General features: G+C 37.8%; 1 protein-coding gene across 3 annotated transcripts in view; it reads left to right on the plus strand.

The window, feature by feature from the left end:
- USP34 (ubiquitin specific peptidase 34) overlaps window positions 1-13,739 on the plus strand; it is a 301,960-nt gene that overhangs the window by 214,927 nt on the left and 73,294 nt on the right. For all 3 annotated transcript variants that reach the window (XM_039476272.2, XM_074399446.1, XM_074399451.1), the window contains exons 42-48: window positions 1,470-1,653; window positions 2,122-2,282; window positions 6,954-7,019; window positions 10,116-10,262; window positions 10,357-10,413; window positions 10,517-10,594; window positions 10,981-11,075. In XM_039476272.2, coding sequence (XP_039332206.1) covers window positions 1,470-1,653; window positions 2,122-2,282; window positions 6,954-7,019; window positions 10,116-10,262; window positions 10,357-10,413; window positions 10,517-10,594; window positions 10,981-11,075 — 788 coding nt within the window. The remainder of the gene's footprint in view (window positions 1-1,469; window positions 1,654-2,121; window positions 2,283-6,953; window positions 7,020-10,115; window positions 10,263-10,356; window positions 10,414-10,516; window positions 10,595-10,980; window positions 11,076-13,739) is intronic.

Raw genomic sequence — 13,739 nt, forward strand, 5'->3', positions numbered from 1 at the left:
CATCTCTGCTAAAAATACAAAAATTAGCTGGGCGTGGTGGTGCATTCCTGTAATCCCAGCCACTCGGGAGGCAGAGGCACAATAATCCCTTGAACCGAGGAGGCGGAGGCTGCAATGAGCTGAGATTGCACCACTGCACTCTAGCCTGAAGTGGCAGTGAGACTCTGTCTCACATACACATAAAAAGCCCTTAATTACTTTCCATATTTCCTAGCTGAACTTTTCTTTGCTAAGAACTCTGAATTACACATTCTTTAACAATAGTGAGATGAAAGAAGTGAGGTCACTGTGGAAAAATATTTCAAAAATTTCCCTTTTTGGTACCTCTTTCAAGAGTTCCCCTGACCACTCCCAGGTTTGTTGATTCACTGACTCACAGGACTCAGCATATAGTCATACTCATGGCTAAGATTTATTACAGCAAAATGATAAAAAGCAAAATCATCAAAAGAAAAAGGTGTTAAGGCAAAGTCTGGAGGAAGCCAGGTAGAACTTTTCAAGAGTTTTTTTCATTGTGGTTCTATAAGATGTGCTCAGTGAGTGTGACAGCACATGAAGTATTGTCTACCAAGAAAGTTCTCTTGAGCCTAGGAGTCCTGGGTTTTATCACAGAGTGGGTCATGTAGGCACACAGTGCCTGTGTAGCTGACTATAGTTGCCCAAATTCCAGACTCATGAAGGGAAAGTAGATCTTTATCATAAACCCCAGTTACACACAGTGAGCCACTTTTTCCACTTAGGGAGTTTTATATCAGTGCAGGGAGCTATTTACTTACCATTGATGTTTGCAGACTATAGACAAAGGCCAGCTTTTCTGTGGGTAGCAAGAGTCTCGTCTACCTTTGTTTTCTCTTTTCTGCACAGTACCCCAGGTGATTTTATTTTTCAGAACAATGTACCATAGTACTATTTGGGATGTGTGAGGGTGATAACTTGGTAAAATAGCAAAGTACCGATTCGAAAAGAACAAGTGGAAAAGATAACCCAGCACCCACTTTCTCAAGCAGGCTAGATTTTTGAAAAAGTACAGCAGTACTGCCTTTCCACAGTATGAGTAAACTGCTGCTTTTATCCCTGTATTGTTGCTATTATTTATTAGTAGAGCAAAGTAAGGGGAAAATTAATGCAGAGGAGCCAGTGAGACTTGTCAAGGGAGTAATGAGGCCTTAACAAAAACTTTACATCACTTAATGGAATAGAAAATAACAACATTTGTACATGAAGAGTCTTAAGAATGAGCTTATTAGGTATCAAAAAGGAAAGAGTAAAAGATGACCGCTGCCGCCTTCGTTTTCTCTAAGAGAAATGAACACTGGGAAGACTTTCAGATGATGGTATATCATGCTGCTGTAAGTTTTTGAGTAGCTTAGTAAATTGTAGCTTGTCATTCTGTTTATATGTTAACTATATTTGGAATGTAATTAATACCTCCATTTAGATAACGTAACGTTTCCTTTTACCCCCCCCAGGAATTTTTAAGAGATATCTTCAATCTTTTGTTTTTGTTGCCAAGTCTAAAGGATCGACAACAGCCAAAGTGCAAATCACATTCTTCAAGAGCTGCTGCTTACGATTTGTTAGTAGAAATGGTAAAGGGATCTGTTGAGAACTATAGGCTAATACACAACTGGGTTATGGCACAACACATGCAGTGTAAGCATTCATCTTTTTCTTCAATCTTTATGCATTTTGAATTCAGAAACAAGATTTCAAAGGCACTGTTTACAGAAGAATCTGTTATTCACACATTATAAATTATTATATGATTATTTGATTATTAAATTATATGATTATAAATTATAAATGATTATTGGTAGGATGTTATTAAAGTTAAAAAGGAAACATTGATATGAAGGACCTTTTTATATGCATTTTTATTACTTTAGCCTTTTTTGTAAAAATAATTTGGTGCCAAGTAAAATCAAATTTTAAAAGTATTGATTTTTTAGAGAATAAATTAGTTTTCGTGTGTATTCTTTCCTTATTTAAAAAATTATCATGTATAATATATATATATATTAATGAGGTAACTAATGGTGGTAGAGGCTGTTAATATAAGCAAAATACATTATGTTTAATAGTTTGTTTGGGGAAATCTTTTCTTCCCTCTTTGTTCAGCAGCCCATGCACCTTATAAATGGGACTACTGGCCTCATGAAGATGTTCGTGCTGAATGTAGATTTGTTGGCCTTACTAATCTTGGAGCTACTTGTTACTTGGCTTCTACTATTCAGCAACTTTATATGATACCTGAGGCAAGACAGGCTGTCTTCACTGCCAAGGTAGAATTTTCCTCAAAATTATAAACCAAATTTTAGTATTTTGTTGATAAATTTTTATTTCAATGTTGTAAATGTTTGAAAAAATAATTTGTGAATAAATAAGAGTAAATTTGATTCCAGTAACTAGCTAATGTGTATTTTACTTATTTTTACATTTTAGTAGATTACTCGTAATGCTATAGTACAATTTAGTTTTCAAAGGAAAACACAGCTATGGAATATACATACTCAGTATATACAATGAATATTATATTGTCAGTAAAAATGAACACATTCACTGGGAGAACATACAAGAGTAAAAAACAAACCAAAAAAACCCCACATATTTCGATTACATAAAAAATAAATTCTGAATCCAGATAGAGAAGTGTCACCAGAATCAGAGCTTATTTTGTATTTATCCCAAAGTGTGTCTGATTGTGGACCTAATTTGTTTGTGTAAGCTCTGTTTCATGTTATTTTTATTCACTTTTCAGTTTTCATTATTTTTTATCATGGGCTATTTTTATTTGTTTTTTAAAATAATTGGGAGGGGGGTGTGGGTTTCTGTTGACTAGGCTGGTCTCCAACTTCGGGCCTCAAGCGATCTTCCCATCTCACCCTCCCAAAGTGCTGGGATTACAGGTGTAAGCCACCATACCTGACCCACCATGGGCTATTGTTTAGTTTGCCTTTTGCACTGCTTTTCTAGTTTTTTAATGAACTTCCTTTATACTTGCTCTCGGATTTTTTTATTTCTATTTTTTTTGAGGCAGGCCTCACTGTCTGTCACCCTGGCTGGAGTGTAGTGGCATGAACACATCTCACCATAGCATTGACCACCTGGGCTCAAGTGATCCTGCCACCTCAGCCTCCTGAGTAGCTAGGACTACAGGCATACGTCACCATACCTGGCTTATTTGTTTACTTTTACTTTTTGTAGAGACAGGGTCTCACTGTGTTGCCCAGGATGGTAATTTACCATCTCTGTACATTATGACTAAAAGTAGTTGAATAATTAGTTCATTTAATTTATCGAAATATTTCTGAATAAATTTGTTAGACCCATCTGCATAATCTTATAAAAGCAGTTATCAAAGGAGCATGTTTTCAATGGTTTTCTTTCTTGTTGGCAACTTGGCCATGCTTCTTGGGTTCATATTGATAACCACCTTTAAAGCTTTTAACACTTCTAGGAATTCGTAGAAACAGAACTCTCAGATGTGCTGAATATAAGTAGGTCTCATAAATGGTATTTTTAGTTAAAAACTAAATTTACAAGCAAAAACAACCCGATTAAAAAGTAGCCAAAGAAACCTGGCCAACATGGTGAAACCCCGTCTCTACCAGAAATACAAAAATTAGGCATGGTTGGCCGGGCGCGGTGGCTCAAGCCTGTAATCCCAGCACTTTGGGAGGCCGAGGTGGGTGGATCACGAGGTCAAGAGATCGAGACCATCCTGGTCAACATGGTGAAACCCCGTCTCTACTAAAAATACTAAAAATTAGCTGGGCATGGTGGCGTGTGCCTGTAATCCCAGCTACTCAGGAGGCTGAGGCAGGAGAATTGCCTGAACCCAGGAGGCGGAGGTTGCGGTGAGCCGAGATCATGCCATTGCACTCCAGCCTGGGCAACAAGAGCGAAACTCCGTCTCAAAAAAAAAAAAAATTAGGCATGGTTGTGCACACTTGTAGTCCCAGCTACTCGGGATGCTGGAGCAGGAGAATCACTTGAACCCAGGAGGTGGAGGTTGCAGTGAGCCGAGATTGGGCCACTGCACTACAGTCTGGGTGACAAAGCAAGACTCTATATAAGAAAAAAAAAGTGGGCAGAGGACATGAACAGACTCTTTTCAAAAGAAGACATACATGCGGCCAATAAGCATATGAAGCAATGCTCAATATTTTTGATCAGAGAAATAAAAAACTAAACCACAGTGAGATACCATCTCAAACCAGTCAGAATAGCTATTAATAAAAAGTCAAAAAATAACAGATGCTGGCAATGTTGCAATGGAAGGGGAATGCATATACACTGCTGGTGGAAGTGTAAATTAGTTCAGTCATTGTGGAAAGCAGCTTGGCAATTTTTGAAAGAACTTAAAACAGAATTACTATTGGGCTCAGCAATCTCATTGTGTATATACCCAAAGGAATATAAATCATTATACCATAAAGACACTGCCATGTTCACCATGGCACTGTTCATAATACCAAAGATGTGGAATCAGCCTACATGCCCATCAACAGTGGACTAGATCAAATGTGGTACATATACAGCACGGAATACTACGCAGTCATAAAAAAGAACAAGACCCTGTCCTTTCCAACAACATACATGGAGCTGGAGGCCATAATCCTAAGTGAATACACACAGGAACAGGGAACCAAATACCATACGTTCTTACTTATAAATGGTAGGTAAATATTGAGTATATGTGGACACAAGGGTACAATAGACTTTGGATCCTACCTGAGGGTGGAGTGTAGGAAGAGGGTCAGGATCGAAAAACTACCTGTTGGTACAGTTATCACGTGGGTGATAGAATAATCTGTATAGCAAACCTCTGAGACACACAGTTTACCTGTATAGCAAACCTGCATATGTACCCCTGAACCTAAAATAAGAGTAAAAAATTTAAAAATGTAGACCTATGTACATGGAAAAATCTTAACAGAATTTGATATGATTCTGGAAAGTACTCAAGTGGGCACTTGATTCATAAGATGAACAGTTCAGGTATTGTTCACTTTTCTGATGCTCACAGAAAGTTTAAAGAAAGCTACACATATTCTAATTCTAATTGTGGTAAAATATATACAACATAAAATTCATCATTTTAGCCATTTATACGTATGTACAGTTCATGGAATAATACATTCACATTATTTTGCAGCCATCACCACCATTCCATCTTGAACTTTTTCGTGTTCCCAACAGAAACTCGTTAAACACTTAACTCTCCATTCTCCCTCACCCCTTGCAACCACTATTCTGCTTTCCATCTCTATGAATTTGACTGTTTCAGGTACTTCATATAAGTGGAGTCATGTAATATCAGTCCTTTTGTGACTGGTTATGAGTGGCTTATTTCACTTAGGATATCTTCAAGGGTGATCCATACTGTTGTATGTATCAGAAGTTCTTTCCTTTTTAAGGCTACAATATTTTACTGTATTTATATACCACATTTTGTTTATTATTTCACTTGTCAGTGGATACTTGGCTTGCTTTGGCCTTTCAGCTGTTCTCAATAATGCTGTTATGGACATGGGTATACAACCATGTTTGAGTTCCTGCTTTTCTTTTGGGTATATACCCAGAAGTGGAATTGTTGGACCTTATGGAAATTCTGTGTTTAATTTTTTTGACGAATAGCCATACGTTTTCCACAGGGCTTAACACCATTTTACATGCACAAGGATTTTAATTTCTCAACATCCTTGCTAATACTTGCCATTTTCTGTTTTAATAATAGTCAGCCTAATGGGTGTGAACACATTTTTTAAGTAGTAAATACATATAGATACAGGCTATGTATATATTTTTAAATTATACATAGAAATTCCCTTGTTGTTTGACTTTAACAAAGTTGGGCAGCTCTTTTCTTTAGCCAACCAATACTTTATTCTCTAATAATAAAAATACAAATCCAGGTCTTTATTCCTGACTTTTTTTGTGTTCTGAATCAATACTTTGATACATTGGAGAATGTCATTTTGTGTGACTTTTTTCATAGTATGAAATACTAAGCCTCTCATGTAACAGGAGTGCACTGTAGTTACTTTGCCAATTTTTTAATTCCCTTTACTCAATTCCTATTACATTTAATATCACGTAATTTTATAGTAATTATATGCTGAACACATTTCTGTTTTAGTACATGCTTTGACCTTAATTTGATTATAAGCTGCTAAAACAGCAGAGCCGTATTACTTGCAGTCTTACTTCCATAAAGCTGGCAAAAATAACTCAGGCATACTCTTGGGATGTGGACGCTTATTATTCCACAAGACTTCCAAAGTAATGAGAGGTAATTTGTAATGAGGATAATATCTTCTTTATAGATTTAATACTTGAATTGGTAGAATTTGTCTAATAAATGCCTTGCATGAATATGAATCTCCTATAAAGCTTGGTGTTCAATACTAAGTCTCTTGTGACTGAGTCTAGTCGGATTCCTGAATTTGAGTTATTAATAGTTGAATATTTAGATAGTTTTCAAAGATCCTGGCTGGTATTCCTCTTCAGTGTGAAGAATATACTGTTCCAGAAAAAATAAAGATATGAATGAATGATGATGAGATGTCATTTGTTAATATTTAAAATATTTTTTAATGTGTAGGCTTGTTTGTGGTAGACAACTTTGATTGCACCTGAAGTGTTTCTCATTCTTGCATTCTTAGAAATCATCAGCATTGTACTAAATAAGGGTTAACCTAGAAAGTGATGTTTAAAAATCTCTCTTCATTTTCCTTATATGATAGTGATGGCTGTATTTATATAACAAAAAAGTATTATAATTTTTAATGCTATAATTGCTAAAGAAAGAATTAAATGTGTCAGTGTTTCTCCTTTATATAGCCAAAAGAATGAAAACAGATAGAGTGCACATTGCAAGACTTTCTTTGCTAGAATGCGTAATATACTTCCATCAATGTGGTTTTAATGGTGTTTTCTCTAATTTCCAGTATTCAGAGGATATGAAGCACAAGACGACTCTTCTGGAGCTTCAGAAAATGTTTACATATTTAATGGTATGTTTAAGAATCACGGAGACTAGGCCAGGCATTATGGTTCACGCCTGTAATTCTAGCATTTTGGGAGGCCAAAACGGGTTGATGGCTTGAGTTCAAGAGTTCGAGACCAGCCTGGGCAACATGGTGAAACTCTTATCTCTACTGAAAATATTTTAAAAATTAGCCAGACACGGTGGTGTATGTCTGTAGTCCTAGCTACTTGGGTGGCTGAGAAGGGAGGACCGCTTGAGCCCAGGAGGCAGATGTTGTAGTGAGCTGAGATCTCACTATTGCACTCAAGTCTGGGTGACAGAGTTAGACTCTGTCTCAAAAAAAAAAAAGAAACATAGAGGGAAACAAATTAGGTATACCCTGTAAAAAATAAGCTAAAACGTTAAATGGAGTTAGTTTGAACTGGCTTTGTCATGACTATGTACCGTTGTCTTTTTCTTTTTTTAAGACAGTCTTGGTCTGTCACCCAGGCTGGTGTGCAGTGGCATGATCTCAGCCCACTGCAACCTCCACCTCCCAGGTTCAAGTGATTTTTCTGCCTCAGCCTCCTGAGTAGCTGGGACTACAGGTACACACCACCACACCCGGCTAAATTTTCTGTTTTTAGTAGAGACAGGGTTTCATCATGTTGGTCAGGCTGGCCCTGAACTCCTGACCTCAAGTGATCTGCCCGCCTCGGCCTCCAAACATGTTGGGAATACAGGCGTGTGCCACCGTGCCTGGCCCTACGTCAGTTGTCTCAGTTGTCTCTGTTACTTGTCATAATAACTTAAAAGTCATTACGACATCTCAGTTGTCTACATTCTGTTAATTTGTCCTTTGAAGAATCTGTTGTGACTGATCCTTTTCCTGTTACAAAGTCACCCCCTTTTATGCTAGCTGATTTTTCTTTATATCCCTTAACTATAATCCCTAAGACTATAAAAGTGATCAATCTTTTAAAAAGATGTAGTAAATCAGCCGGATGCAGTGGCTCACACTTGTAATCCCAACACTTTGGGAGGCTGACGCAGACAGATCACGAGGTCAGGAGTCCAAGACCAGCCTGGCCAACATGGTAAAACCCTATCTCTACTAAAAATACAAATATCAGCCAGGCATGGTAGCACATGCCTGTAGTCCCAGCTACTCGGGAGGCTGAGGCAGGAGAATCACTTGAAACCAGGAAGCAGAGGTTGCAGTGAGCCGAGATTGCACCACTGCACTCCAGCTTGGGCGACAGAGTGAAACTTTGTCTTGAAAAAAAAAAAAAGAAAAGGAAATAGTAAATCTTACAGTGTTATTCCTCTGCTTAAAACTCTTGAGTGAATCTTAATTATGAACAGAATGGTACTCAAGTTCATCACCATGGCACGCACCTTCTGTGTTTTTTACCACTACCCTTCAACCTCCTATCTTACTCCTCTCCATTTGGAGTACATTGCCCTGCTGCTTCATTGCTTTGGGTTTATTTGTGCCACTGTTTATGCCTGTGTCACTCTTCTCCATTTTCTTCTGATACTCATTTTTCAAGAGTCAGCTTGGTTTTTACCTCTGTAAGAGACTGTCTGTTCCACAGGTTGACCAGAGTATTCCAAGTCACCATGCCTCTCTGTTATTTCTACCTCATGTGTATATTACTTTTCTCACCTGTTAAATCTTGAGGACAGGGATTGTATCATACAGGTATTATTGATCGACTTAACGACCTATGCAACTTACGACCATCCGACTTTATGACCGCACTCGCTAGCCACGACTGCTCCGCATCTGGCAGCGCAAACGTGGCCCAGCTGGGCATACGACAATGCAGACCAGCTTCCAGCAGCACTACCATCTCCGCGTGCACCATTTCAACTGTACATACAGCCTACTCAACTTACGACCAAAATCGTGTTACGACTGTTCCGCGGTCCCGACCGTGGTCGTAAGTCGAGCACTAGCTGTACTTCTTTCTGTATTTTTCACTGTTTTTATTTTTTGAGACAGGGTCTCACTCTGTCACCCAGGCCAGAGTTCAGTGGTGCCATCTCGTCTCGTGGCAACCTTGACACTGCCCCACTGCCTGGAACCACTGGCGTGTACCACCATGCCTAGCTTTTATTCTTTGTACAGACAGGATCTCACTATGTTGCCCAAGCTGTTGTTGAACTCCTGGGCTCAAGCAGTCCACTTTCCCCACCCTCCCAAAGTGCTGGGATTATAGGAATGAGCTACCACACCTGGCTTTTCATCTCCTTCTAACAGAGCTGGAACCTGTCATTTGAATTGACAAACAGAAAAATACTGGTTTAAATTACTATTTTAAAAGCTGCTGAAACAAAGTTCAGTTTCTGGGAAAGTTTATTCAGCCTGTAAAGGTTTTGTATTTTTTGCTTTGCAATATAGATATGAGTTGTGTTTTGTGTGTGTGTGTGGGGGTGGTTTTTTGTTTGGTTTTTTTTTAAAGGTAGGGTTTCACCATATTGGTCGGGCTGGTCTCAAACTCCTGACCTCAGGTGATCCACCCACCTCAGCCTCCCAAAGTGCTGGGATTACAGACGTGAGCCACCGTGCCTGGCTTGTTTTTCTTTTTGAGACAGAGTCTCACTCTGTCGCCAGGCTGGAGTTTAGTGGCACAATGTCGACTCACTGCAACCTCTGACTCCCTGGTTCTAGCGATTCTCCTGCCTCAGCCTCCTGAGTAGCTGAGATTACAGGCACGTGCCACCACACACAGCTAATTTTTGTATTTTTAATAGAGAAGGGGTTTCACCATTTTGGCCAGGATGGTCTCCATCTCCTGACTTCATGATGTGCCTGCCTTAACCTCCCAAAGTGCTGAGATTACAAGTGTGAGCCACCGTGCCCAGCTGTGAGTCATTTGAATCTCAGATTTCTTCCTAGAAATTCCTTGACTTGCAAATATAAGTATCCTGGATAATTTAAGAATCTTCTAGCACCAAGACCATTAAACTAAAAATGCCGTGAAAATTAAACAGATTTTTAGAAGAGAGCATTTTAAAACTAACTTTGTAGATTTACTACCTGTTCTTTTATTTCTGTTATGTGTTCATTGAAAGACCTGTAATTCTCTTATTTTTATCTGACACTTAGAATCTTCCTCTCTGTTTTTCTTTGCAGGAGAGTGAATGCAAAGCATATAATCCTAGACCTTTCTGTAAAACATACACTATGGATAAGCAGCCTCTGAATACGGGGGAACAGAAAGATATGACGGAGTTTTTTACTGATCTGATTACCAAAATTGAAGAAATGTCTCCAGAACTGGTTAGTATCAGAATACCGAAAAGTTTATTTGAAATTTGAACAAATTCGTCTTGTTTTAATTAGTTTCATGTTTTTTGTTTGTTTTATATTAAAGAAAAATACCGTCAAAAGTTTATTTGGAGGTGTAATTACAAACAATGTTGTATCCTTGGTAAGTATCCTGCTATAATACTTTGCTTTTTGGAGAGCTTAATATATTTTTGTTTATATTATAATTTACTAATTTTTAATAATTTTTTATGTCAATTGATTAGGATTGTGAACATGTTAGTCAAACTGCTGAAGAGTTTTATACTGTGAGATGCCAAGTGGCTGATATGAAGAACATTTATGTGAGTAATAATGCACATAATTTTTTTACTTTATGCTTTTAACTATTTGTGTAGCAGGTTTATATTTGTCATCTTGAGATTTTTAAACTTTGTTTTTATGTATTTTCTTTTTATTGTACCATTTAAATAAGAATTAAGGATCAATCACAAAGCTATTTTTTTTTTTTGCCCAGTCAAAATTTAAATTTTTAATTAACCCTTTGAAAAAGTTACTAAGATTCATAGACTATCTTAACATGAGGAAAACAGTTTTCTGCTAAAATTTAAGGATTCACTTTTTTAAAAAACGGTTTTTTTGTTGAGCATTCTGCCAAAATTGCCATGTTTTGTATATTTCCGTGTTGTAAACAATAATGTGAAACTTTTAAATATGGTTTTATACATAGGAATCTCTTGATGAAGTTACTATTAAAGACACTTTGGAAGGTGATAACATGTATACTTGTTCTCAGTGTGGGAAGAAAGTACGAGCTGAAAAAAGGTATGCTTTTTCAAATGTGATTTTTATCATTTTCTTACTTTTATCATTTCATCATAGAAGTGAAAGACAAACTAAGGACTTAAGATTAAACTTTTATGAAAATTATATGATTAAGGTAAAATGAGCTGGATGGAGCTCAGTCTCATGGAGCAACTTTTCATGTAGTTATTCAGTGAATTACAATTTATTTTGACATATACTTGAGGTGTTTGAAAATGGAGTCACCAACTTGAAACTGTAGATTTTTGGGAGCAGAAACATGGATGACAATGACGTTCATCATTATCTGTATTGAGTCTCAAATGTCTAGCTTTAGTGGCATTTTCTTAGATAATACAGTGGATCCCCTTATCCTCAAGTGAAATGTTGCAAGACTCCACAGTAGATGTCTTAAACCTCAGATTGTACTGAACCCTATATATACTGCATTTTGCTGTACATAACATACCTGTGATAAAGTTTAAAATACAAAAGTATTCTTGCCCTTTAGGGCCATTATTAAGTCAAAGAAGGGTTACTTGAACACAAACATTGCAATACCATGCTAAGTGACCAACAGGTGGATAATGTCTGTAGCACACATATGGTGGACAAAGGGATGATTCACACCCTAAGTAAGGTGGTACAAGATTTTATCATGATACACAGAATACCACACCACTTAAGAATTACTTCGGGGATTTTCTGTAGTAGCTTAACTTTTGTACTAGCTAGCTTTTCCAAAGTATTTTTTATTAAGCACTATTCTGATAACTTGAATCCAGTTAATTCTCACAACATTCCTTTGCAGGAGATGCTTTTATTATCCCCATTTTACATGTGAAGACATGGAGTCACAGAATAAAGAAACTTTCCCAATGCTAATTCCTACAATACAAATAGGCAAATTTCAGAGAGATAATCAAGTTGAATTTGAATTCTCATTGGGGCATCCAGGTAGAAAGATCTTGCAGGCATTTAGCTATTATGATTAGAGCTTGGTAAGAGAGATCTGGAGTAGAGGTAGATTTGGGAGTAACTGTTTAGTTAGGATGTTAAATAAGTGTTTATACTATAATATTAAGCTGGTTCTTCTTTCCCTTTCCGTATGATAGTATTATTTTTGGATATGTATATTTTGGTACATGGATCAAAAATACTCTTCCTTGGCTTTCGGTTCTAGTAGAATTTGTTGGAAAATAATAATTTAGTTGACTTCAAATAAAAGTTGCCTTGTAGACACATGTAGTGGCTCCCATCTGTAATCCCAGCACTTTGGGAGTTTAAGGCAGGTCTTGAGCCCAGGAGTCTGAGGGCAACATAGATAAATACGGTTGCTACAAAAAATTATAAAACTTAGCCAGATGTGGTGGCATGTACTTGTAGTCTCAGCTGCTCAGGACGCTGAGTCAGGAGGATCACTTGAGCCTGGGAGGTAGCTTGCAGTGAGCCATGATCGTGCCATTGCACTCCAGCCTCAGCAATAAAATGAAAACCTGTCTCAAAAAAAAAATTGCTATCCTTGTACTAATGCATGCCAAACATTATACAATCTGTTTTCTTTATTATTCTTTCAGGAGTCACATGTTGCCCAGGCTGGTCTTGAACTCCTGGGCTCAAACAATCCACCCACCTTAGCCTCCAGAAGTGTTGGGATTACAGGCACGAAGCCACCGCACCTAGCCAGAAGGCTCTTAGCAGCCATAAAATTGCAGATTTAGGACAAAGTAGTTGAGTAAACATTTTAATTTTACGTTGAAAGACAAATAGAAATTGAATTGGAAAGAGCATCTTTTGCAATTAGTTACTAAAAACAAATGCAGCAGAATAGAAATGTCCTCCTTGAATGTGCAGAAAATCTAGGAGTAGGCCAGCCTGCATTTTTAAGTAGCATATTCACAGGCAACAGTAGTAGAAAATAAGGTTGGTAACATGATGGCATCAAATTACTGCCCTCCACATTTTAGGATTATCTATGTAATTGATTGAAACTGTCAGAATATCTGCCTGAGAAATAATAAAGTTGTTGGAAGAGACTAAGAGCTAAGCCAAACTAGAAGTACAGAGGACAAAGTGACAGAAGAGAGGCAAGGGAAGAAAGAAAATTAGGATAAAATGGTAACCCAAACAGTGGAAAGAGAATCTCAAGAAGATAATCAATTAACTTAATTCACAGAGATGAAAGAAAATGACAGCTGAATAAAAGCATTGGATTTTTCTAGAAGGTAGTTTAGTGATGGGTTTTGTCAGGTTATAGGAATAGAAACAGCATTGTCAGGCCACATGGAATCAAGCATAAATCATTCATTTTAAAAGTTTGGCAACAGGTCGTGCACGGTGGCTCATGCCTGTAATACCAGCACTTTGGGAAGCTGAGGTGGGTGGATTGCCTGAGGTCAGGAGTTTGAGACTAGCCTGGCCAACATGGTGAAACCCTGCTTCTACTAAAAATACAAAAATTAGCCAAGCATGGTGGCTCAAGCCTGTAGTCCTAGTTACTTGGGAGGCTGAGGCAGGAGAACCACTTGAACCTGGGAGGCAGAGCTTGCAGTGAGCCAAGATTGTGCCACTGTACTCCAGCCTGGGCAATAGAGCAAGACTCCAAAAACAACAACAACAGCAGTTTGGCAATAAAACAGCAAGGAAGATAGTAGACAGAAAGTGTCTTGGGGCTCAAACAAAGGA

The sequence above is a fragment of the Saimiri boliviensis genome, chromosome 1 (assembly GCF_048565385.1).
Source record: "Saimiri boliviensis isolate mSaiBol1 chromosome 1, mSaiBol1.pri, whole genome shotgun sequence".
Classification (NCBI taxonomy): Eukaryota; Metazoa; Chordata; class Mammalia; order Primates; family Cebidae; genus Saimiri; species Saimiri boliviensis.